Raw genomic sequence first — 27,225 nt, 5'->3', positions numbered from 1 at the left:
GTTTTGAAAAACCAATCTTAGTTGGTTTTTTTTTTTTAACAGAATGTATATTATAATATAGACTATTTTCTTGAGTACAAGAAATTCTGACAATCTGAAACATCAATATTTAGGAAAGGGATTAAGGAAGCTTAAAGAAAAAGTCTTAAAACCTAAGTGTGCCACCATTAAAACATGCGTTATAACTGTAAGGATTCAGCAGTTGTAGTATTTAACCATGGGCACTTACAGTGCTTCAGCTAGAAAATAATATAGCACTCAAGACTGAAGGATTTGTTATTTTTTACTATCATGTGACAGATATCTAAAAAGACAAATCAGAACCACAAAGAATCATGTGATCAGCGAGTGAGTGATCTGTTCTTTCCTTTATTCTCCAACCTACTTTTCACCTAAATGTTTTCAATGTTAAGAATGGGAAAAGTTTTGTTTTTTAAAAAATTTTCAAATTTACTTCATTTAGGAGATACTCAATAAAACATTGAAACATTGAAACAATCTATAATTTGTTTAGCAAAACCTACTTCATTTTTTCTATTTGCCTGTGCTGTTATTTAAATGAAATCATACAATGTAGTTCTCTGAAACACTTTTTAAAAAAGATTTATTTATTTTTAGAAAGAGGGGAAGGGAAGGAGAGAGAGAGGGAGAGAAACAATGGGTTGCCTCTCACACGATCCCAACTGTGCACTTGGTCTGCAACCCAGGCATGTGCCCTAACTGGGAATTGAACCAGCAGCCTTTCAGTTTGTAGGCTGGAGCTCAATCCACTTAGCCACACAAGACAGGGCTCAAGAGTTTATTCTTACTGAAATGAATGTTTCTGTCACCTACAACACTATCTAACAGCAAGCACGTGAATCAACTAAGAGTTATTTGGGAGTGCTTCACTGCTCTTACGGTTAAGATCAACACATCCTTAACACACCCCAATAATCTAGCTGCCCCTGCCTGGCTCTCCACCCTCACTTTATGCCACCTTCCATTCAGAAGTGCCGCACTGGCCAGGCTTCTTTCAGTCTCCAATATACTTCACTCTCTCGAAACTCAGGGTTTTTCCCATGTGCCATTCCCTCCGTTTGAAATATTTTCTAGTCTTTGCTCCCTGTTTTCCCTAACCTTTAACCGTTGACACCTGCTTAACCCTCCAGGTTTCTCCAAAAATCACCTCCTCAGGGAACCTTTCTCTGAGGTCCAGGCTAGGTGAAGTTCCCTTCTTATATATCCTAAAGCACCAAGTACCTTTCTTTGATAACACTTATCACAACTGTAAATTATACGGTTGTGTGCTTACTAGAATGAGACTTTATGATTTGAGAAAATACTATGAATCATAAATTATGTTGATTACTGTTGATTCTCAAACACAGAGACAGATATATTAGACAAACTCCTCACCTGGGGGAGGCTCAAAAAAGGTTTCCTGCTCCTCCTCGATTGGCTCAGTGTCATTGTGGGCGGTCCGTTTGTGCATGGCCAGGGTGGAGATCTGCTTATATGTCTTCCCACAGTGGTTACAGTTGTATGGTTTCGAGTGAGTGTGAACAACATGATGTTTATACAAACTGGAATATTCTGTAAACCTTTTGTCACACCCAGGAACTGTACAAACATATGGCTTTTCCCCTAAGTAAAGAACAGAACAGAAAAAACTAAAACAACAACAAAAAATCAACTTTTACATATAAAAACATAATCATTCCATACGTGGAATGGGGCAAAAAGTAGTAGTTGCCAATCCCTTTCTATCTGCCATGAGGCAGCACACAGAAAATACTCCCTAATATGCTTTTGGTTTGGTTAAAAAGGTAGTCTGCACCCAAGTGCTGCCCTGAGTCTGAATGCCACTTTTCCCTTAATTTCAAAGGATGAGAAAATTAAGGAGATGTTGCCTAGTTTAACTCGTAAGTTTTAATAAAACTGTAACTTACCTATTACTAGATAATCTAGATATGATTAATGATATCACACTAATAATGACAATAAGAAATGTAATTATTATTATAACTAATGCAGCTTACTTTAAAGATTTTCTAAAAAGCCTATATAGTTTAGACACTTCAGTAACTCTAAAAGGACATACGTGTTTCATATTTAACTTCACTTGACTTCTTACATCCAATGAAAAGCTACTGAATATTCACTAAAAACTACTTGGCAGTACAAAGGGAAATAACAACTAGAAATCTTTTTCCATGAAACAATCTGAGAGCAATATAGGCAATGCAACCATTTTTAGAACATATTATTAAATTCCAAACATACACAAAAGTATAGAGAAACAGTGTAATATACCCTCATGTATCATGCACCTAGCTTTAACTACCAATTCATGGCCAATACTGTTTCATCTATTCACTACACATACCACCCCCCCACTTCTTCCCCCTGGATTATTCTGAAACAACTCCAGATAGCAACCCATTGCATCTATAAATATTTCAGGTTGTATGTCTGAAAGACAGGACTTAAAAAAACAAAATTAACAATAATTACTTAGTATCATAAACTATCTAGACAGTATTAACAAATGGTGGTGGACAATCTAAAACTGAAAGCAAACTGAAACAAATTAACCTAATTGGGGTTTAAGTGAATACTTTAAACTTGTATGCACAGTATTTGACTAACACACTCAGTACTTAACTACTGCTCAGTCTTGGACTAGGTAACAAATCTTCAACTTATTTTATGGGCAAGATGATTCTGAAATTATTTGAGATATAACAAAAGATTGAGCAAATAGTACATGTGTCAATGTTGCTGGAAGCCAGAGTTCTTGCTGTGAAAGAAGGGACATACAAATAAGGAATGGGGGGAGAAAAAGAGAGCTGTCGGATGGATTGTTTTGTAGGTATTGGTGTAACCTCATTCTAAAACAGTGCATATGTGTGTGTATACACATGCATGTCCTACGTTCTCCTTTTATACCTTCCCTAGGTAACTGCATCCTTTCCCATAGCTCTGAACAGTAAAACCACCCACAAATAGTCAAAAATCTCATACTAACGTAATCTGTAATGACTCTTGTACATAAATTAAGTGGAGATTGCCTCCTGTCCTCTGCCTAGTCCTATTCTCAAAGCAGGGCAGGTTAAATTTCTTATCTTGGCAGATGGCTATATGGGAGATGTGGTGAAAGCAAAGCCAGGCAGGTAATTGGGCAATACCAACTCAGAAAATTGGCTCTATTTGTATTGAGGCTGGAGCATAAACTGCCACTAGGTGGTACCAAATCACATCAAGGGGTAAATGACTTGGAATTGGGTTTCTGAGCTCCCTACTGGCTAGCTGCCTGCCTCACATGGGCCATCTCATCAACCTTGCAAGAAGAGACTGCAATTAATCTTTACACTCCAATTACAGCATAATGTGGGTGTTTACCGTTTCGTATATTTGATGATCATCAGCCATTCCTTTCTTCTAGCCCCAGACTACCTCTTGAGTCAGACAAACATTTATCACTACCTACTGGATCTATTTCAATGATTCTCAACCATTTATGTCGACAAAAGACATGGTGAGCTTTTAATATAGACTGATACCTGGGCCCCACCCCAGTAAAATTACCTTAGGAACTCTGCACACATAATTTGGGAAATCAGTCTATTTTTTAAAGGTTAATCCAATGTGCAGCCACACTTGAGAGCACTGCCCTATCTGCATATTCCAAAGATCAGTACAGCCACACTTAATGTAGGCTTTCCTCTTACCAAAATCTAACTTGACTACAAAACGTGCTGACTGGCAAACTTTGAGATAATGGGTTTATAGTCTATTACTTCATTTAAAAAAAAATTTCTTTCTTTCTTTATTTTTAGACAGAAGGGAAAGGAGGGAAAAAGAGAGAGAGAAGCATCAGTGTGTGGTTGCCTCTCATGTGCCCCCTACTGGAGACCTGACCCTCGACCAAGGTATGTGCTCTGATTGGGAATTGAACTGGCGACCTTGTAGTTCCCAAGCAGGAGCTCAATCCACTAAGCCACACCAGCTAGGCCTCTATTACTTTAAGCAGGAAAAATGTTTTCCCAGCCCCTGTAAAAATCCCAGCTAATTTTTCCCAAATATCACAAAAAAAGTTCCTAAGCACCTGTGTTAACTCACCAAGAATGTCTACATAACATGAAGCACTTGAAACACCAACTACCTAATTATTCAGCATTCAATGAGCTCAGCAGGTATATGTCTGTATGTAATACACAATGATATGGTATAATATAGAATAGCAATTTTGTTTTCCTTCTACCTTGCAAACAAGTACGGTAAATAAAAAACTGAAGTATCTCAAAAATATAAAAGGAATGCGTTATACTAACAAAATATGCCTTTTCTTCTAACCTTTTCTACGCCTCTTAGGTTTTCACAAGCTACTTTCTTAGAAAAGAGATTAAGTTAATCATGCAGGGAAAATGACAGTAATAACACATAACAAACATGATATGCATGATATGATTATATCTGAAATATGACGTCAGTGTACTGTGTGTCCTCTCATTTACAGTCATATGCAAAACAACCTAATAGTTTTTCCTTTCATAGAAAAATGAACCTACAAGTAGACTTATTATAGTGGTTTTCAATTTGGGTCAGGAATTTTGACTAAAAATTTTGCTCTATGCCTCTAGTCACATGGAGCCACTCAATGTTCTCCAAGTAAGTTACATTTTTTTTTTATACCTTTGTAGCTTTACTCATGACACTTCCACTACCACGAATACTCTCCCTCTGCCTAGCCAACTGTAGGACTGAATCTGAAAGTCAAATTCCCCCTAAAGCCTTCCCCAAATGCTTTTCCCACAGAGATGGCCCTGCGCCTCTCTACACCCACGGCATCTTGTTCATGTAACTGGGAGACCCTGTGCAGCAGTTACACATCTCTCATCTCTCCTCAGCTCAACTGCCCTGAACAATGTCTTATCTGTCTCTGTATCTCTGATGTCTAGCAGGTCATACACAGTGGGTACTTAGACACTGTTGAATAAATGAATTTATAAATGCTAAGGTGAGGTTTTTAAAAAAAACTTGCTTAATCCTTGTCCACCAAGCCAAGTAGTAGGAGAGAGGGAAGAGATTACTTGGCAACAGTTTATGGAAGAGGCAGGACTTAAAGCGAGCCTTGAAAGTTAAAGACCAAGAAATCAGAGACTCTTACCCGTGTGTATCCTCACATGGTTTTTGTAATTGGTGGCACTGGCAAATGCCCTTCCACAACCTGGTTCTGTACAGTAATAAGGTCTTTCTCCTGTGTGTGTCCTAATATGCACTTTTCTGATATTTGATGTTGTAAAAGACCGACCACAGCCTTCAAAGTGACATTTAAAAGGCCTTTCTCCTGAAAATGCAAAAAGGAATAAATTAAATGGCACAAAAACACAGAGAAAATGGAAATGTCTTATTTTTCCATTCTGCTTAGGGTCATGGTCAGGACACTAACCTTTCTGTGTATAAGCTTCCTTTCCCCTTCAGATTGTTCACAGCCCCCACCCTGCCCCATGAACAGCATCTTCTGCTCCAAACTTAAATTTACCTAGATGTGTAATCCTAGGTAAATTAGCCGGTTACTTAGATATTCAGATAAGCCCTAAAAACTGAGAGCACTGCTGGTCTAGGGCCAATCTTTTTGGGGACACAGATTGATTTAAGAATCTACAAAGTTATGGACCCTCATCCTGGAAAGAAGCATACATGCTCAAATGGCAAACTGCATGGAATTTCAGTTCAAGAAAAACCCTTTGATGATGACCCCCGAAACTCTTCCAGAGACTCCTTCCCCACATCCCCTCCCTGCAGGTAAGAACTGCCTAGATAGATGTGTTCACATCAGTACCTGTATGAGTTCTGATATGTTTCTGTAGATCTCCTGAAGTTTTGAAGGACTTAGTACAATTATCTTCTGAACACCGATATGGCTTTTCTCCTGTATGGGTTCTGACATGACTTTTTAATCCATAACCTTTAAGAAAAATGTAAAAGAAATTTAATTACACAAGACCCCTCTAACCATGACCATTGAGATTAAGCTTTTGAAAAATATAGTAAACACCAAGGATATACTACTAGACAAGCACAACAAAATAAGTATTAAAATGTATAAGAGTAGCCCTAACTGGTGTGGCTCAGTGGGTTAGGCACTGTCCTGCAAACCGACAGGTCGCTAGTTCAATTTCCCATCAGGGCACATGCCTGGGTTGCAGGCCAGGCCCCTTGGTGAGGGGTGTGTGAGAGGCAAACGAGTGACGTTTCTCTCACACATCATTGTTTCTCTTTCTCCTTCCCTTCCCCTCTCTCTAAAAATAAATTTAAAAAAAATACAAGAGTGTGACAGCTCAGGACTGTAATACCGAAAGTTCGACAGCTTCATCTCGGTCTAAAAGAGGTTGTGTGCCTTTTTTTCAAGTGCCCAACCTTATTAAATGTTCCTAACTCATAATCCAAAACCCTGGAGTGGAACCGAGACCTGGAATGAGGAACAGGACAGGGTAGAAGTTAAGAGGCCTGGTACTGTTGAGTCCTGGCCCTGCTCAACATGTCCCTGAGCAGGCCTCTCCCACTGATAAGTCCAGTTCCCCCTGGCGCCCCCTAAGGCATGTCCTCATGTTAAATGCTGCATCAGCTTTTAATGCGCAGCTTTTGTTTTTCTTGCTAAAAGAAAGCAGGGCATGGAGTGAAACACTGAACAGAGTAGGCAGGAACAAAACAGGCCTGAGGAGAAAAATGGGAATGAGAGAGAGAGAAAGAAAACAGAGCAAGCAGGACAAGGTTAATGGAGAGACTGAAAAACTGGTTACTGTGCCAAAGGTGAGGGGTCAGTTCCTGCCTCTGGCCTGTCTCTGCTTGACCTCAACTGAAACCAAGAAACAGAGAAAATGCATGTTTTTACCTGTTGCAAATGCTTTCCCACAGCCTGGATGCTCACATTGATAGGGCCGGTCTCCTGTGTGTGACCTCTCGTGCACCTGTCATTAAAACACAGGCATGATTCTATTTCCTTTAGGCATTCTTCAGGTAGATGGTCTCAACACAGACCTATTTTTTTCACTGCAGAATTATCTGTTGTTTGTTATTTTTAATAAAAATGATAACACTTTTCTCAAAAATTACAGTCCAGTAAGTACCAACATACCAATGTTTTATGTTAAAAAGTATTCATTTTAAATAAGAAATAGGAACAGTGGAGGTGTGCCTATTTTCTAGGATGGTCAAAGGTGTCTGCATGGAACATATACATGATGAAAGCTGGGAGCAGAGTCTAGGGAGAGGCTACACATGCAAGGTTCAGGGTGGGGAGGCTGCTGCTGGAGGGCCCTTGGCCTGAGGCAAGGCTTTACCACTGACTAGTGCTGTGGCCATGACAGGGCCTTCTCTAAGCCTCAAACTCCTCTCTGTAAAGTGGGGGACAAAATAGTATCTACCTTTGAGTGCTGCTGTGACAAATGAATGATCATGACAATGGGCAACAATTACTGAACTTCTACCACACGCCAAGCCATTCTTTTCAATGTTTTACATGTACAGTTTTATTTAATTTTCACAACCAATCTAAGAGGAATGTACTTTTTATCATCCAATTTTATAGATGAGGAAAATGAGGTCCTAAGAGGTCAGGTAACATGTTAAGTTTATACACTGATAAGTAACAGAGATGGGCTCTGAGGCTGCCACTCCAAATACGCTCACACACACTTCCTGCCACACTAAGTTATTCAGTAATTGCTATTACTTTTGAGTCATGGTATACTGTGTTTAGCTGCAATGACAGTACTTGGCCTATATATTTGGAAGAAAAGACGAGCTAACACCAACTTTTGCTAGATTTCAGCAAATCACTGTTAACACAGTGAATAAACACAAGCTCATATAATTATAAAAATTTCACATTTGACAAAAATGTATTCAAGTACATAGAGTACCTACCATGTACCAGTAGGGAAACAGAGATGAAGTAAACATAGTCCAAGCCCTCAAAATGTTGACATTTTCTGAAATCCGTATAGGCTTTTGTGTGTCTTTGTATGAGTGTGAGTGTATATAGTATATAGATATACTACACCTTGATAAGTGGGAGAAAACGATGGCATTTGAATGCTACAATGTCATGCTGACATTAAATGTCCTAGGTAATCTCATAACTAGATCAGCATTTCTTTACAGATACCTTAAGATGATGAGCTGTTGTATACAATTTTCCACATCCATCATATTCACATCGAAATGCCTTCTCTCCACTCTGTTGGGATTTAGCAGTTACTCTTGCTGTATGTCCCTGTAAGACAATCTATATTAAAAAAAAAGTATGACAAATTATTTAGAGAGATAAAATAGATGGAATTGCTATTTTCAGAATAAAAAAAGATAAAACTATAATGTAGGTTCCCAGACTTAGGTCATCATTTTATGCAAACTCTTTCATGCTCAGCCAGTTAGGCTAATTCTGTCCCATGGCTGCAGTCAGTGGCTATGGAGATTGACGGAGGTACAGCGAGAGCTCACAGAGGTACAGGAGGCCCTCCTTACCCACAGGGCATGCACTGCAAGCCTCGCAGTGGACACCTGAAACCACAGACTGGACTGAACCGTATATACACTGTTTTCTTCTATATATGCATACTTATAATAAAATTTAATTTATAAATTAGGCACAGTAAGAGATGAACAACGATAACTAATACTAAAACAGTAGGTATAACAATAATATAATAATAAAATTATGTGAATGTGGTCTAAGTACCTTATTGTACTGTAATCACCCTTCTTATAATGATGATAACGTGACATGATAAAGTGCCTTAGTAAATCAAGAATTTTTAACTTTCTCTTAAAGGCATCACTTTACAGCTTCTGTTTGGCATGTCTCAACTGTCAGCTTCACTACTGCTGCACTTTGGGGCCATCATTAAGTAAAATAGTATTAAGTGCTTGAACACAGGTACTATCATTCAATGACAACTTATCTGATAACTGAGACAACTACTAAGTGACTAACAGGGGTGGTGTGTACCTCGGGGATACACTGGACTAAGGAATGATTCACCTCCTAGGAAGGATGGAGCAGGACAGCATGAGATGTCAACATGCTACTTGGAATGACACACAATAGAAAACTTATGAATCATTCATTTCTGAAATTTTCCATTTAATATTTTTGGACTGCAGCTGACCATGGGTAACTGAAATCACAGTTAAGGGGGGACTACTGTACTGCTGCTCTAGAAAAATCAACCCAAGCAACATCTCCATTCTATGTAGGTATTCCATGATATACTCAAGGGACACACACACACTCTTTATCTATCTGTCTGTCTATCTATCTATTTATCTATCTATCTATTTTAGGACATGTATCCTAAAAGCAATGTAAAAAACACTTTCAACTTCAAATAATAAATTAGAAGTTAATAATAAATAAAAAATGGTCCCTGACTTAGTAGGGCTGTTATTCTAGTTAGTAAAATTGTTCTATAAATTATGGATTATGACAGAAGATACTAATTGCTATCATAGCAATCTATGCAAAGTTCTATGAGGGGCAAAATTGGAAAGTAGGTAGAGATTCCAGTTATGGTGAGCTGTTTGGAGGTAAAATCTGAAGGCCAAAGAACAGGGGTAGCCCTGTTCTTTGAACAAAGAGCAGCCCATGAAGAAGGGTTACTATGACCAAAAGTTATGAAAGTGTGTCAAAAAGAAATAGAAACTTAAATCAGAGCACTATGTCTCTATAATGCAATGGATAATGTGAAAAATAAAGAAAAATTTAGAACCACATTTGGGGAGAGTTTTAGGCTTTGTTGAAGGGCAAGCCTAGATAATAAAAGCAAAATAAAACCATTAAAATTTTAAAGTAATGGACTGAACAAGATTAGCTCTGTGTTTAGAGAGAGAACTCTGATAATAATATGGAATAGAGTGAAAGACAAAAAAGGCAAGGAAACTAGAAGAAATTTGGATAACCGTAACTATAGAAGAAGTAATGAAAAACTGCCTAGAACAATGACTATGGAAGAAAAAGCAATAGATGATTCTGCAGACTTTTTAAAGGGTAAAAATAGGTAGAATCCAAAATTCAAAATCTAAATTAATAAGCTAAAGCTAAAACAGGTATTTTAGGATTACACAATATTGAATATATATAGTCTTTGCAAAAAGAAATATAACCTAATATATTATCACAAGGGAAATGTCTCAAGGCCAATTCAGAAGTTAACACTGCCCTGGTTGGTGTGGCTCAGTGGATTAAGCACCAGCCTGCAAACTGTGAGGTTGCTAGTTCAATTCCCAGTCGGGCACATGCCTGAGTTGCAGGCCAGGTCCCCAGTTGGGGGCATGAGAGTTGGGGGCATCAATGTTTCTCTCATACATCAATGCTTCACTCCCTCTTTTTCCCCCTCCCTTCCCCACTCTCTAAATATAAACAAAATCTTTTTAAAGAATATGATGATTTGTCAATAAGTCTTTTTTTAAAAAAAGAAGCTAACACCAGTGAACTGCCTTAACAGCTTCTAAAAACACCTCTAAAAAATGACTTCACTATTTATGCTTAATATGTTCTAAAAATTAAAAGATAACCTAAGTTCTGCAATATATTCATTGTGTGACCTTGTATAAGTCATGTAGGATCTGTTTGCCTGTCTGCATAAAGAACATCTTATACTAAGTCAGTGATATTTTTTTCCTTTAATATTTTTAAAGAAGTCAAAATCCTTTGCCAGATGAAATCTTACACAGCGTTCTACTGTATAAAACACAGGGCCATTCCGGCTGCTATCCAACTATTGTTCCAGGCAGATGTGGGTGGCACAGAGCTCTGCTAGCCCCCGAGGGACCACAAAGAAACCCTAAGGCCTCTCAAAATTAGAGTTTAAAAACCACTGTACAAGATAATTAATGCTAAGTCCCTTAAAGCTTTAACATTCTAGGATTCTGAGGAGGAGCAAACCACTGTGGTAAATAAGGGGCTGAATATAAGACTGAATTCCAAAATGCCTTCAATAGTCGAGATTAACTACCATTAATTGAGGAGTTGCATTTATGTGATGTAACATGGTAGGACTGCCCAATAAACTGACTTATTTATGACTTACAAATTTAAAAAATGAGAACCAGCATGCTTAACTAACGTGACCTGCCCTTGGGTCAGAAGATGAGAAGCAGGCCTCAGAATGCTATAGCCCAGTGATAAGTGACTAGCAGAGCTTCTGTAGCCACAGGGAGGGACCTGGTGGTGGGGGGGTAACTGGCACATTTTATTACCTGATTCAGCACTTAAAATTCCACTTACCATAATGGCCTAATGAACATTTCAGACAAACTCTTGTCATTTGATGAGTTTAAACTTGTTTATTAGGATGTAAATAATTTATACTCTTGGGGGAGGATAAAATAAAAGCAACTCAACCCATTTTTAAAAGTATGTTCTCTTTCAAGAAAGGAATTAATCATTTAAGTGTGGCAATAGAGGGGTCTGTCTCTAAGGAACCATGGGGAGACATCAGCATTGCCAGAAAGACTTAAAAACAAACAAATCCCACACATTTCTAATTATTACTATTGGGTAGTGGTACTGAACTTTTTAGTTTTGCCTCTATACCATTTGGATTTTTGAAATATAAACATGATTACCTTTTTAAAGAAGAAGGTATCTATATAGTAAGGTAATTGCCTTACTTTATAGTAAGGCAATTTTTTTTTCTTACTTTGTACTTCTATTAAAAAAAAAAAAGCCCTGGGTGGTGTGGCTCAGTGGATTGAGTGCCAGATGCAAACCAGGGGGTCACAGATTCGATGCCCAGTCTAGAGCACATGCCTGGGTTACAGGCTGGGTTCCCAGGGACAGGAACAGGGATGGGGGTGGGGGATGTGCATGGGGCGGGGGCACGGTGCACATGAGAGGCAGCCACCCGTTGATGTTTTTCTCCCTCTCTAAAAATTAAAAAGTAAATTAATTAATTAAATCAAAACATAAGATAAAAAGTAAATTAAATTTAAAAAATTTAAAAAGCTATTGCCCTGACGTGTGACTCAGTGGGTTGGGCATCATCCAGCAAATCAAAAGGTTGCTGGTTCGATTCCTGGTCAGGGCACATGCCTGGGCTGTGGGCAAGGTCCCTGATTGGGGATGTGCAACAGGAAACTGACTGGTTTTTCTCACACATTGATGCTTCTCCTCCTTTCTTTCTCCCTCCCTTCTATTCGCTCTAAAAATAAATAAAATCTTAAAAAATATTTTTTTGAAACTACTAAAAATATTATTTTTTTAAAATCCTGGGTTCCACTTCAGATCTACTTATTGAATCTCTGGAATTTGGTCTTAATCATGGATTATTTTTAAAAGCTCCACAGCTTAATTTTGTATTTATCTCTAATTAATAAGCCCTTATCTAATACTTTTCTTTTAGGGGAAAAAAGGCTTAAAAAAGCAAGGTTCAAGATCACATAGCTAGCTAAAAAGACAAAAAATATACATAAAATATGGTCCACATTAAAACTGCCTATACTGAACAGGTTTCGGGATAATCATCCAACTCACGTCTGGGAGAATCTGCTACCCACCCACAGACTGTGATAACCAGAAAAGATGGCGTATCTAAAGCTAGCCAGTGATCTGTGCCCTATGTGGCCTGGCTTAAAAAGTCAAGCTGAACCCTGGCTGGTGTGGGTCAGTTGGTCGGAGAGTCATCCCATAAACCAAAGGTCGTGGGTTTGATTCCTGGTTGGGGTACATGGCTGGTTAGTAGCTTCAGTACCTGGTTGGGACATGTACAGAGGCAACCAATCGATGTTTCTCTCTCATATAATGCTTCTTCTCCTCTCTTTCTCCCTCCCTTCTTTCTAAAATCAATAAACATGTATTTGGGTGAGTATTAAAACAAAAAACAAAAAAACACGTCAAACCGAGTCCTGAAACCTTGACCTAAAGAATCTTAAGCTGAGCATGGGTGGTAAGCTGGAGAAGCCATGGCTGTGATGAGCCACACGTAAACTCAGTGACTGCAAAGAAAGCCTGTGTGCAGAGAAAAAAGGGGCGTGCAAGAGGGGAGGAGGATGAAAAAGGAAGAATGAAAATAGCCTCCAGTGATGCCTCCTCTGCAAGCCAGATGGCTCTGGTTCCTGTGAAATTCAACTGTTCAGCAGTTCCTATTTTGGGCTTCTTGTATAGTCATATAATATATCTATTTGTCTTGAGCTAGCTTGACTAACTTTCTGTGTTACTAGAGCTGTGATTAAAACTGGCAAGTCAAAACCTCTGATCTCCATCCCATGTAAATAAAATTAGTTTTGAATATAGTCAAAACTAATGGAAACCATGAAAAAAGCCTGGTATTCTAATAGAACACATAAGTGCCAATCATGCCATATCATCCTAATACATTTACAAATGATGTTCTCATATCTTAACTAAACTATTAATCAACTGAAGATCTCATTTGACTTTCATAATCCCATGAGATAGGTAAGGCAGAGCATTATTATTCAAATTTAGCAGATAATAAAACTCAGATCCAGAGAAGTTAATTTGCTCAGTCATATAGCTACTACATAGCAGAGTGGAAACTCAACTCAGATTTTTTAAATTACAAACTGTGTGCTACTTTACCACTATGCTGTTTGCCACTTCACTAAGGGTGGTGCAACCTGCAGGCAGTGACTGCAGCAGCAGTCTCCCCCATACACACACCCGTCATCCTCACAGTTCTTATAACTGAACGCCTGGGCATTCTTCTTTGTTTTAATCCTCACGCATGGATATTTTTAAAATTGACTTGAGAGAGAGAGGAACAGAGAGAGCGAGAGAGAGAAACAATGATTGGTTGCCTCCCATATGCACCCCAACCTGGGATTACACCCACAACTTCGGTATGTGCCCTGACCGGGAATCCAAACAGCAACATTTTGGTATACAGGACAATGCTCCAACCAAGCCATCTGGCCAGGGCCTAGAGTTGCACCTTCTTAAGCAACTCTGGCAGAAGTAGCAGAAGCACCAAGAGTCAAGCTTAGAAGTTACAGGTGCTGCTTAATTGGAGTGGTTCTTTAAGGATATTTTGACATTTTAATGCCATGTACTGGGCCCTCGACCTCAAATATGGTACTTCAGTGTTTTAGAGGATGAAGGATTCATGAACTTCTGGTCCAGCATTAATGAAGAGAAATATAATGAGTCACGAATACAAGAAACATGTAATTAAAAATGTTCTAGTGTAGCCACATTTTACAAGTAAAAGAAAAAAAAAAACCCAAAGGGTGAAATTAATTTCAGTAATTATTTTAACTCAGCATGTCCAAATTATCATTTCAACATCTAATCTATATGAGGTTTTATTAATAGATATTTTACATTCTTTTTTCATAACAAACCTTGAACATCCCATAAGTAGTCTATACTCACAGCACATCTGAATCCTGACTAGCCAGATTTCAAGTGCTCAGTAGCCACATGTGGCTACCATATTGCATGACACAGATCTACTCTGTAAGGGAGAAGTAAAAAGGGCAAAGGAGAAAAAGCTACAATCAAGAAAATATCCCATTCGACTTTCTTCTATTTCGTTGTCCACTGGCATCAACATCAAATGGTTTTATGTCTGCATGAAGAGTTATAGGGCTTTTTATGACATGTTGCAGTTCTGAATTCCTAGTGACACATCTGGCTCAGAAGTTATTGACAGTAACAAGCTTTTATGATAATAGTATACTATAATGTTGCACTCATTTTTCTGTAGGACACATTCTGTATTAGTTATTATATGTGTAATTACAACTGTCTTTCTTTAGAAATAATCTATTTAAAAACTTAATTGTCAGTCACTAACAAGAGATAAAAACCCTTAATGGGCAACCCCAAGGCAATGACCTATACCTCTTATTTAAAATCCTTTAACAATATTTTTTATTTATTGATCTTTTGGGGGGTGGAAGAAACACAATGATTTGTTGTTCCATTTACTAATGCATTCATTGGTTGCTTCTTATATCTACTCTGACCTGGGATCAAACTGGCAACCTTGGCATACTGGGACAACGCTCTAACCAACTAAGCTACCTGGCCAGGCCTTGACCAACATCTTTTGTACATATTTACACAGTATTTGAATTTGAGAAGAGGTTGACTTAGTAAATTGCAAACAGTGCTTATACTGTTGCCATTTCATGGAAAACAGAAATACTTGGCTGTTCAGCAATGTTTAGAAGTATCAAATTTCTGCCAGTGATTCCTGTTACTATATCATTTGCTGTCAGTATAAAAGTAAAACCTTATTGATAATCCTTAACAGTATAACTCAATGCCACTAAGTGATGTTAATACTAAAGTTAAGAAGTGTGACCCTGAAGCAGTAACTTTAAGATAGGAGATAAAAATGATAAAACTCTCAGATGAATGCAAACACTGCTGAGGGAGCAGTCAGGATATTAAGAGGTAATTGCTGAGAAAAAGAACAGCATTAAAACAAGAATATGCTACAATGATTACAGAAGCTCCAAGGACACCCACCCACACAAAACAAAAATACATAATTCGAAACAGTCTTGAATTATGCAAGTCTTGAATTTTTGAACTATAGAACTCCCAGAACGCATCTGTGACTACTTTGTACTAACTAAACAACTTTTAGAGGCGCTGCTGCTCTAGGCTGTTATTTGGGTAAGGGGCAGCTAATGACTAAATCTAGGGTAAGCATCTGAAACAAGGGCAGCCAACCCATGGATATATGCAGCCCAGGAAGTAGTCTGGTACAAAAGGTACAAACAGCTCTGCCCAGTGCAAACAATAATAATTAGCTAGACTGGACCTTTTTTCCAAGAGCTGAAAAGGAAAGTATGGAGGGAATCGGAAACAGAAGAAACAAAAAGATATGAAAAGCAAAGTCAGTTCACATGGTGCCCCAAATTGCCTTGGACTACAGAACACAAGGTTCATCTGGATTTCTGTGGTATTTCTATATGATGAATCCTTACACCTGAGATAGTTTGAGAAAGTTGCTAATATATACTGCACAATGTTTTTTTTCTATTTTTATTGATTTCAGAGAGACAGAAAGTGGGGAAGAGGGAGGGGAGAAGGGGAGGGAGGGAAAGAGAGAGGGAGGGAGGGAGAGAGGGAGGGAGAAGGAGGGGGGGAGAGAGAGATGCACGTCTGTTGTTCTACTTATTTATGCATTTCTTGGTTGATTCTTGTATGTACCCTGACCGGGGATTGAACCTGCAACCTTGGCGTATCAGGACAATGCTCTAATCAACTGAGCTAACAGGCCAGGCATATTGCATGCGTTTTTCTGAAATGGTAAGATTTTCCTAGAAAGGTAGTGAGATTCCCTATTCTTGCTTGCATCCATAAAAGGGTTTAAAAATGCTAAGAGAAAGAGATTCTAATATAAAAAAGTAGCTTTACATACCTGCATTTTTTTCTCTTGCTCATTCTCTCCAATCATTCCAGTACCTGTTATACTTTCACTTCCATCAATGGACACCTACAGAAATAAAATAAAATAAAGCTTAAAAAAGCTTTACATTTTGGCCATTGTTTAGGCTGGGTGGGAAGTTCATGGAGAGTCAATATTGTTTATGTCTGTGTATGCTGAAAATTTTCATAATAAAAGGTGGGAAAATAACCTTTTAAATTATATCAAAGATATTAAAAATCTAACCCTTTTGAAGTAAAACTTGAGATTTTACTTCATCTTTTCCAATCTCTATTTTCTACTTCTTAATTCATAAGTAGTTCTCTATATAATCTATTATTCCTCTTATGGTACTCATTCATCCTTGCATATAACTTCTGTGAGCTACCCCCCACTCATTTCTTTTCCACAAGCTCTTATTCCATCCCATTACTTTTCCCTCAACATTTCTTTTTACATACTTCTTTTAAGATAAATGCTGATCTCTTTTCTGCTGTCTGATTCCGACTCTGAATTGCTAGTTTCTTATTGGATAAAGTATACTAGTACACTTTTTGTTTTCTTTTCTTTTAATGAAAAATAAAGAAGGAGATTCTTGACATTGTAAAATGAGGTACCTTTGCTGCATACTGCTCCAAAGCACTGATAGTTTCGGGGTCAATTGTGGCATCCCCGGTGTGCAAACCTGCCACTGTACCATCAGCCTGAATTGCTAAGATGGTATCGGACTGTGGGACTTGCACTGCATGGTGGATGTAAGCTGTGGTGCCATCTTCCAGCTGAACTGCCTGTAACGCGCTCTGGTCATAACTATCTGAGGGAGTGGAAGAGAATGGCATTAAAATAAAGGTAGTCTGATAAACAGTTACATAATTTCAAGGATGAAGGGAGTGAAGTTTTACTAAATAGTTACGTAAGCCCTGGCTGATATACCTTCCATGTGTTATTTCATTCAATCCTCACAATTCTGTGAGGCAAGTATACTTATTGCTCACACTGGACAAATGGGAAATTGAGATTTTGGGAACCAGGAAATAAATAAAAGTAATTAACAGTCAAAAATCAGTACATTGAGAAAAAAAGGATGAATTCATGTCAGTGTGACTCCAAAGTCCATGGTTCTTTTTTCTCCTCTAAATAACCACACAAAGCTATACACAGCGTGGTGAAATAGTAAATCTATCCAACTAAAACAAACCCATGATTAACTCCCACCGCTAAAGAAAAACTTCAGAGATTACTTTTTCTCATCTTTAATTAAACAAATTTACTTATAAAGTATTCTAAAATTTAAAAAATTTTCCCTTGGTTTCCCAACTAAACAGTCTTTCTAAAACATGTTACATCATTTTATAATAAAATATTTTATAAAGTAGTAACAATAGCTGGTGTTTATTAAGCATATACTGTGTGATAAGCATTATTCTAAGTGCTTTACGTATGTTTCCACATTCTGCTTCACAACAACTCTGTGATGTGGATACTGATTATAATCCTCATTTTACAGATCATGAAACTGAAGCACAGGGAGGTTAAGTAATTTGCTTAAAGTCACACAGCTAAACAGTTACAGAGAGAGATTTGAACTCGGTCTGGCCGCAGAGCTGTGTTCACTACTCCTATGCATTCCACCTGCCCGGTCCTCCCTACACAAAGTTAGTAAACATTAACATTTTGCTGTATTTGCTTAAGACAGTTTTAAATCTTTATTAAGTTATAATTAAAGATCAACATAATAGACAAAGTAGTTATATTTAAGAGAAAGAAAAAATCAACAATTTAACTTTCAAATATTTAATTTCATATTTTAAAAGCAGCCTGTATTTGAAGTCCTTTAGGGAACAGAAATTTGCTATTGAGACCTGTTATTGGACAGCTCAAATTAGAAAGATTTTGCTCAGTCTGTCCCAAAATCTGCTTTCTTGTACTTGAAAACTAGCATAAATCTCCTTTTATGTGACAGCACTTCATTAACAACAGACAGGTCTTATTTTTGCCACATATCCATTTCTTCCTTATTTTATTTATATTTCCAAAACTATTTTACCTTTGGAGGCATGGTGAATGAATGCTGTAGTTCCATCTTCTAATTGCACTGCTTGACCATCCTCTAGACGTAAACTGTCCCCTGCTCGAGAACAATGCTTACATTTAGATCCCATGTTTTCTGATAACTCAGCAACAACAGAGTAAATAAATCATGCCCAGGCTGGTGTGGCTCAGTGGACTGAGCATTAGCCTACGAAGTGAAGGATCACTGGTTTGATTTCCAGTCAGGGCGCATGCCTGGGTTGTGGGGCAGCTCCCCAGTTGCGAGCCTGCAAGAGGCAACCCAATGATGCATCTCTCACACACTGATGTTTCTCTTCCTCTTTCTCCCTCCCTTCCCTCTCTCTAAAAATAAATAAAGATTAAGAAAAATAAAATAAATCAAACACATATAAACTACACTTGCTTTATGGGTCCTTTGAATTTACATAATTTCAGTAAAACTGCTCTCAATAAGTATGTAATGGTAGAAGGACATTAAGATAGTTGTTTTAGAAATATATACCAGGGGCCCTGACTGGTGTAGCTCAGTGGATTGAGCGCGGGCCTACAAACCAGAGGATCGAGGTTCGATTCCCAGCAGGGCACATGCCTGGGTTGCAGGCCAGTTCCCCGCAGGAGACACACAAGAAGCAACCATACACTGATATTTCTCTCCCTCTCTCCTTCCTTTCCCCTCTAAAGACAAATAAATAAAACCTAAAAAAAAAACAACAACAACACTGAATAAAATACTCTTAAAAAAAAGAAAAAGAAAAAGAAATATATACCAGGGTATAAGAAGAATTAAAAGAAGGAAAAAAAAATCAGAGACATCTAGCTCAAATAATAGAAAAATTTACTTAGGACTGTTGCACATCTGTCTCCAGAGTGCAGCCCAGTAACTTCTTTTCTATTATTTTTGAGAGAAAGTCTCAAGTTAAAATGGTCTTTCACTGCTCTCTGTGACATGTACTGACCTTCCCTTTCAGAAGAAGGACTAGAGATCAGGACTAAGTTTAGGTAATAAGAAGGGAGGGAGGCAGAAAAGACTAAAATATGAAAATCAGGAGAGCAAGTAGTATCAAATACTTACTAGTTTTAGGTATGGGTACATGTTGAACATAGGCAGCAGAACCGTCTTCCAACTGAATGACCTGGCCATCTATGAGTTTTCCATCTGGAACAAAACATTTAAACCACTGAATTAGAACAAGCAAAAATGTTAAACTTTATACAATTTCAAAATGATATCAACTATAAAAACATACACTACTTAAGATCATGTTCATCTTGGTTCTTCCCTCAATGTTCTGAGGCAATTCAATAACACATCCAGTGATCCTACAGAAAGCAGAAAATCCTCCCTCAGCCATCCTTCCTCCCCTCCAATTTCCAATTAGACAAGTTCAAGAGGAAGAGTGGCTCATCACTGCAGGCTACATGAGTTGAACCTCTGTACACTTTTCAGAGCCACCTAGAAACAGTAACTCTGAACAGGGGAAGCTGAAGCTGGGAAGAACAGACAGACATGTCGGTGTATGTGAGGCCATTCTCACCCAGGGGGTGTAAGTCCCTAGACTATGTATATATGTGTTTAGTGGGTTTCCATAAAAACAAGAAGTTTGAGAACTACGCTATTTCTTGGATCAAAGTAAACACTGATTCAGAGGAAATGTAAAACTAAAACCAAATGACTTTACTCTTTTGTGTATTTCTTAAAAACATTAAATAATAACTTGAACTATAAACAGCAAGAAAGGTCTTAACAGAATCAGGTTAGGGACACTCCTCTCTCCCTCACTTAATTTTGACACCCCACAGTATCTTCCAAATATCTCAAAGAGTGTCCCCAAATTGTTAAACCAATATTTAAGTTAAACTGAAACTAGGAAGGATTGGGAAGGGGTAGAGTTGCTAAGTGCTCCAACTCTGAGGTCATTATGCATTGCTGATATTAACCAGTGGGTTGTAATGACGTACGTACCTTTAGAGTTATGTTGTATATAAGCAGTAGAACCATCTGCAAGTGTTACTGCTTGCAAGCTTACACCTTCCATGTTTTCTAAATTGTCACCATCTATTATAAAAAGATAGTTATTTTCTTTAGATAACTATCACGGGTACATGCTGTTTAAATTAATTCTTTTAAACAAAAATTAGGCAACGGGCAGACTGCTTAACTTAGACTCAAGTGTGATTTCTTCTAGTATCTACAAAAAACATTTCCCTGCCCCACCGTACCCAGCATCTACACCAAGGTAAAAATGCTTATTGAAAGGCTTAGCTTTGGGTTGTCTTTAGCTAAATGAGAAAAGGGATGTAAATTCAGTGTTGTGATTTTTCATTTTCCCTTAAGCTAAACGATATTTCCAAATCCACATAAGCCCTTCAGATAAGACTGCTCACCTGCCACAGTCACTGCCTCTGTCAGACACAGGGTCACGTGCTGAGCCTCCATTCCTCCTCCAGGAAACTCTGTCATTCCCTGAGAGTCTCGATTTATTTGGGCTAACAACATTTTTTACCTTGAAGAAAAATATAGCCCTTGAGAACAAAGAACAATGCACATGAAATAAAAGCTACAAAGAATATTTATGAACCATAAAAAAATGCCAAGAAAATAAAGTTTTTGAAATAAGCTGCAATTTCACTTAATATGCAGGGTAAAACTATGAACTCAAAGTCCAAGGCATGCTTTTCATAATTTATCAGTAAACTATTGAGCACACTGGCAACTGTTGCTTTTCGGTTTGTACCATGTCTAAAATTCCCATAATTAGAGTTTTTTGGGTTTAACATGGTTGAAGATTCCCACTTATATTCCATTAGCAATCCTGTTGACTCGATCTTCAGAAATCTATCCTGAATCTGGCCACTTCTCACAACCTTTGCCATTACTTCCCTGATCCAAGCCACTGCCATGTCTCACCCACATTCCTGCAAAAGGCTCTCCTGTATGTGGGAGTCTCTGACTCTCTCATGTCTGTGGCGATAATATTAAATTTGGGTTTTTTCTCTTGCTTATCTGTCTCAAATCTGTTTGATTATTAGATCAGCCAGAAGAACCCTGAGGGTAGGGGAAAGTTTGTTTCTTCCCTATAACTGCATTCATGTTTTTAAAATGTATATGAATATCTATACATGCTATACAATGTATATAAATATATATATATATACATTTATAAGTTCAAGAGGTTTCCCACAAATGGGACCAGGAAATGAGGGTGGAATGAGGAAGGGACTTAATTTTTACTGCATACCTTCTATAAGTTAAAATTTTTTACCATGTTTATGTCCATGATTTTTTAAATAAGTAGTTACTATAAACAGAAGCATTAATAGAGAAAGCAGCACTTAACTTTGCCTCAGGAGTGCAAATACTAGGGCATGTAAATTTGGGCATGCAAAGATAAGTAAGCATTTCCTAGGGGTAGAAAAGAATAGAAAGGACACTCTGAACAGAGGGAAAAACCTTTAACTGCCACTGGCTCCTCACTACCCAGATCTCAGTCCTCATTTGAATCCTACATTATTTGCTGTTTCTTTGATTTGCCTTTCCACCCATTCATGCATTTACCAGTTGACTCCCACAAGTGCTGGGGATCAAACCTGCAACCCCAGCGCATCAGAAGATGCTCCAACCGACCGAGTTGCTTGGCCAGGGCCCTCATTATACTTTAATGATCATAGATTTCATGTACATTATGGCTTTATAATTTGCTGGCATGTTATTTTTTTTTTCTTCTGCATGCTATGCATTTGAATCTTGCTCAGCTCCTAGGCAATTAACCTCCTGCTGAGCCTCCATTTCCTCCACTGAAAAAAATGGAGGAAGACCCACCTGACAGCGCTGTTGTAAGAATTATGTGAAATAATGTATTTAAAGCCTTTGGCACTGAAGATGTACTATTGTGCCACTTTTCTTTATGCAAGTGAGAAAAGTGAGGTTTACAGAACCTTGTTTTGGCCTGAAAAGCTTCTGCTTCCTGATATCTAATGCTCTTCTCTCTTTTTACCAGTCCTTTAACTCCTATATCCAGTCAGCCCATTAGATTATAAGCCTTCTGGAATATGTGCTATGTCCTTTGGGTCTCTGGAATTTTGATTCCTAAGATTCTATGTTCAATAAATACCTAATGAGCCTGAGCTGGTATGGATCAGTAGACTGAGCACTGGCCTGCGAACCAAAGGGCCCCCAGTTTGATTCCCAGTCAGGGCACACGCCTGGGTTGTGGGCCACGTCCCCAGTAGGGGGCACACGAGAGGCAACCACACATCAATGTTTCTCTCCATCTCTTTCTCCCTCCCTTCCTTTCTCTCTAAAAATTAAATAATAATAATAATCTTTAAATAAATAAGTGGGTAAATAAATAGAGTTAGACACACCTCATGTTGCAGAGTACTTTACAACTGTCGTCCATTACATACAACCAGACATGGCCCTCTAGTTCTTACTACACTCGTAACTCTTCTGACTTTTACATGTGTTGTTCAGTTTCACCTCTTAACTGAAATACACATTCTACCACTATCTCCTCATTTTCTATCACAGAACTCTCTTTCATAGGAGCATTTCACTTATTAGAATCTGTAAGTCATAGACTGCAAACACAAGGCCCTCAGGCCAAATCCGGCCCTCCACCTTGTTTCAACCTGGCAGCAGGGCTGAGCTCTCACTTAACTGTTAAGGAGTAGTGACATTTATATAATTCTAATATTATATTCGGCCCTTTGAAGGCAACTGGGAGGCTGATGTGGCCCCAGGTGAAGTGAGTTTGACACCCCCATTCTAAATGGCCTCTAAATTCCATGACAGCAGGGCTCCCATCAGTCCTACTCATTCCTGAATTCCTAGTGCCTTCAGAAATGCATGGCACGTGGTACATGCTTACTAAATTATTTGCTGAATAAATGAATACAATTTGTGTAAGGTCATGGCTAGTTAACTGCCTAAAATGGGAATAAAGTCTTCTTTAATTCCAATGCTCTTTCCATTGTCTCACTTATAATATCCTGCTGTATTACGGTCAAAAGCCACTTCCTCAGGCCCTTTTTCCCAGAGCTAGCTGGACCCCCATAAAGCATGGCTGACCCTGTTTTATGAACCTTTATCTTGGGGACTAGAAAATTACTGTAAGCACCCTGAAGGCTCAGAAGCTCCAGGAATTTACCAAACAGGACATACCACATACCATGACCTCCAGACACCCCACCCCCCCCCCCCCGCACCCAAAGATAACATTGAAACAAGTCGCAGCCTAATTGAAACATCCTGCTCTACAACCACCCCATTACCCCATCAAAGCCCTAACCCCTCAGTGATGGTGCTGGTAGTATTGCCACACCTGACCCTCTCCCTCCCTTGGGAAAGTAAAAATAAAACCCTTTATTCTCAGCACTACCTTCTCTTTGTGAATTCTTTCACAGCCCACATCAACAACAACCCTAACATTTAGCATGTATACATTACCATTAATTGTAATGATTCCAACTTCCTGTGACCATTATTCTATGTTATATAAATGTCTGTATTTTCAATTCTAGGCCAATTGCCATCATTGTTTAACTTAAAAATGTGTATAAATAGTACATTAACATCTGTGCTATGGCATATTATGTACAGTACTCAAAATACCGTATTACTCTACAAACTACAGGTATTTTACAGTTTAAAAGTTAGAAGGTGGGTACTAGGTACCTTACATTTCAGAGACTGGGCTTTTGAGCCAGTCACAGGTTCAAGACCCAGCTTTGCCAAGTAATAAATTGTTGGACAAGTTACTCTAAACTTCAGCTGACTCACTTGCAAAACAGGGATAATAACTCCAGTATTTGATTTAGGTTTATAGTGAAGGTGATAAGTTTATATATGTAAACCACTCAAAAAATCATTCAATTCAGTGCCTAATCAAAGTTAAGTGCTGAGCAAAGTGGTATTTTAAGTAAAAAACATGTAGTTTGGAGTTAATGCCCGGGTCCACACATTAATGGATAAGTCATTTCTGCAGGGTGCAGAGTTCCCACTGCAGCAGTTTTGTTTTGTTTTTTAAGATTTTATTTATTTATTTCTAGGGAGAGGATAAAGAGAGGGAGAGAAACATCCATCGGTTGCTTCTCACATGCCTCCAACCAGGGACTTGGCCTGCAACCCAAGGCATGTACCTTGACAGGAAGTGAACCAGAAACCTTTTGTTTGGAGGACAATGGCCAACCCACTGAGCCAAGCCAGTCAGGGCCACTGCAGCAGCTTTAAAATTGGATTAGATTTATAGAAAATGATAGAGAAAAATTTATCACTTTTCAAAAGTTTCTTTTTGAAGAATGAGAGGGAGACTTCTAAGTCTAAATCCATCTGAAAAACAAAATAATTCTGATTGACAGTACAATAAAGTTTAAAACACTGTCTCACAAATTAAGCATAGAAACAAGCAATGACACACATAGAAGTGAACTTTAAAAAAACCCCCACTGTGTTCTGAAATAAAGCCCAAGAGCAAAAAAACTCAGAACTAGGTGAAACCTCAGATTAAAACAAAAACAAAAACTAGATTAAAAACTTCAAAATGGAGTAACAATGAAAATCTCAAGACTCAGAAAATTCTCCTCACACAATCATAAAGTACCAGTATATCATAATTAGTGACATCTTAAGTAATAGAAGCACAATTCCTGAATACAGATAGATAGCTCATCTTTCCATGAAGAACACAGCAATCCTTACTTCACAGCAATATCTCAACTTGCAGCAAAGGGCTATAGACATTTTGCAAATCGTGTAATCTTGTAAGAGACTTTTATATAAAAAGACCTCATACAATTCAATAGCAAGCAAATAACCCAGCTTAAAAGTGGGGGAAAGATAAAAATCAACATTTCTCCAAAGAATGTTTATTTACAAATGGCCATTAAGCACATGAAAAAATGTTCAATACCATTAGCCATTGGGAGATGCAAACCAAAATCACTAAGGTACCATTTCATACCCACTAAATAAGAAGTGCTGACAAAGACATGAAGAAACGGGAACTCTCATACACGGCTGGTGTAAGTGTAAATGGTGCACCCACTTTGGAAAACAATTTGCCAGTCCCTCAAAAGGCTGAATATGGTTACCAACCACATGACCAAGAAATTCTACTCCTAGGTATGTATCTAAAAGAAGAAAACTGTATGTCCACACAAAATCTTCATAGCAACATTATCCATGAGACAAATGGTGGAAACAAACCATGTCCGTCAACAGATAATGGATAAGTATAATGTCTATACATAAAATAACTCAATAGAAAGACATGAAGTTCTGATAATGCTATATAACATGGGGGACCCTTGCAAATATTATGCAAGTGAAAGAAGCCAGTCACAAAAGCCCACACACTGAAATTCCTATGAAATGTTCACAATAGACAAATCTGTACATTAGTGGTTGGGGAAGAAGTTGGGGGTTAAAGGGAACAGGGAGTTTCTTTTTGGTCTGATGAACATGTTTAAAAATTTATGGTGGTGATGGCTGCACAGCTCTGAATACACCAAGCCAACTTAATTACACAAGTTAAATGTTTGAACTGTAAGGTATGTGAATTATATCAATAAAGCTATTATTTTTTTAAAGGTGGGGTTGGGGGGAGGCTATGGAATTTCCAAAATATACCTTGGTTACAAATCTGATCGTCTCATCCGTTTTTGGATGATCTCCTTATCATCTATTCTCTTAACTAAACACTTAACAACGAACTTAAACTATACCCTCGGGAAGAGAAAATATTAAGTACTGCATAGATTTTTGTCAACTACAGAAAAACCCATGTATCTTCTAGTTAGACTCAGGGCGAAGCTGACCACAACCTCCGACCTACAATTTCTCAACATATCCCACCATAATTATACTAGCTTAGATACTTCCAAAGCAAAGGCTTAAGTTGATTTTAAACAAATAATGGGTTTAGCAATGGTACTTCCCCCCCTACTTCTTAACTTCGTTAGTGTGGTCAATTTATTGTTTAAAAATAAATAGGAGGGAGTAAAAATTGGTTCACGTTCCGCAATGTTACAAAGCAACCGAAGGAATCGTTCTCTGGCCAAAACCGACCAAAGAAAGGAGAAATGATAAAATTAACAATTTCTAAATATTCGGTGTTAAACCTCAAATGACCTAAGGAAAATTTTTAAGTGAAAGAATTAATCTGTGCACGATATGGGTGGAGGAAATTCTAGGTGCGTTCTTCAGGCGGGGTCCAAGCGGGCCCACGGCCAGTCCTGCCGCCGGCGCCACAGCTGGGGCCTGCTACAGACCAAGGCCCGCCGTCCCAGGCGGAGGACCTTCATTCACCACGGGAGCGCCTGGGGACTCGCTCCGCAAGGAGGTCAAGACGAGAGACGCCGCCAGGCTCCCGAGGGCTCCACCCTCCAGTCCCTCTCCTCGGCGGTCCCCCGAGGGGAACAGGCGGGGCAACGAGCAAAGACAAGAGTTGGGGGGGGTAATCTTCGGTAAGAAAAGCTCCGCCGCCCCAGAGTGGCGGCCGCAGGTTATTAATAAACTCCGCTTCTGCCCAGGCGTCGCTGCCCGCCGTAAAATCAGAAGGGCCTGCGACGAAGACTGAGCTGCCGAAGTCAGGGCCGGGGCCCTAGCGGGCCCGCGCCGCCGCGCTAAGGGCGGCGGCCGGGCGGAGAATAATGCACACTGGGTAAAAACACATTTATATACGAACCTCCGAGAAAATTTTCCAACAATTCCTTCGTCCGACCACCATGCACCAGGACAGGAAACAGCCGCCCGGCCCCCAGGCCCGGCAACCCGCAT

At 38.7% G+C, this 27,225-nt stretch overlaps 1 protein-coding gene across 10 annotated transcripts in view; it reads right to left on the bottom strand.

Moving 5' to 3' along the window:
• The window catches only part of ZNF143 (zinc finger protein 143), a 38,103-nt gene extending 10,884 nt beyond the window's left edge, over positions 1-27,219 (bottom strand). For 2 of the 10 annotated variants that reach the window (XM_053673097.1, XM_037133805.2), the window contains exons 1-12: positions 26,718-27,103; positions 20,832-20,950; positions 20,410-20,502; positions 19,519-19,602; positions 18,442-18,525; positions 17,012-17,208; positions 16,389-16,463; positions 8,156-8,275; positions 6,881-6,956; positions 5,828-5,953; positions 5,153-5,332; positions 1,399-1,626 (exon numbers count right to left, since the gene is read on the bottom strand). In XM_053673097.1, the coding sequence (XP_053529072.1) occupies positions 1,399-1,626; positions 5,153-5,332; positions 5,828-5,953; positions 6,881-6,956; positions 8,156-8,275; positions 16,389-16,463; positions 17,012-17,208; positions 18,442-18,525; positions 19,519-19,602; positions 20,410-20,502; positions 20,832-20,943 (1,375 nt within the window). In that variant the 5' untranslated portion in view covers positions 20,944-20,950; positions 26,718-27,103. The other 8 variants (XM_053673098.1, XM_053673096.1, XM_037133803.2 and 5 more) reach the window with 7 other exon arrangements.
• Between the last annotated feature and the right edge of the window lie 6 nt (positions 27,220-27,225).

Source organism: Artibeus jamaicensis, unplaced genomic scaffold (assembly GCF_021234435.1).
Source record: "Artibeus jamaicensis isolate MK-2021 breed Jamaican fruit bat unplaced genomic scaffold, CSHL_Jam_final contig_797, whole genome shotgun sequence".
In the NCBI taxonomy this organism is placed as follows: domain Eukaryota; kingdom Metazoa; phylum Chordata; class Mammalia; order Chiroptera; family Phyllostomidae; genus Artibeus; species Artibeus jamaicensis.
Note: the sequence above shows the minus strand (reverse complement) of the source record. Positions and strands in the feature narration are given on the sequence as shown.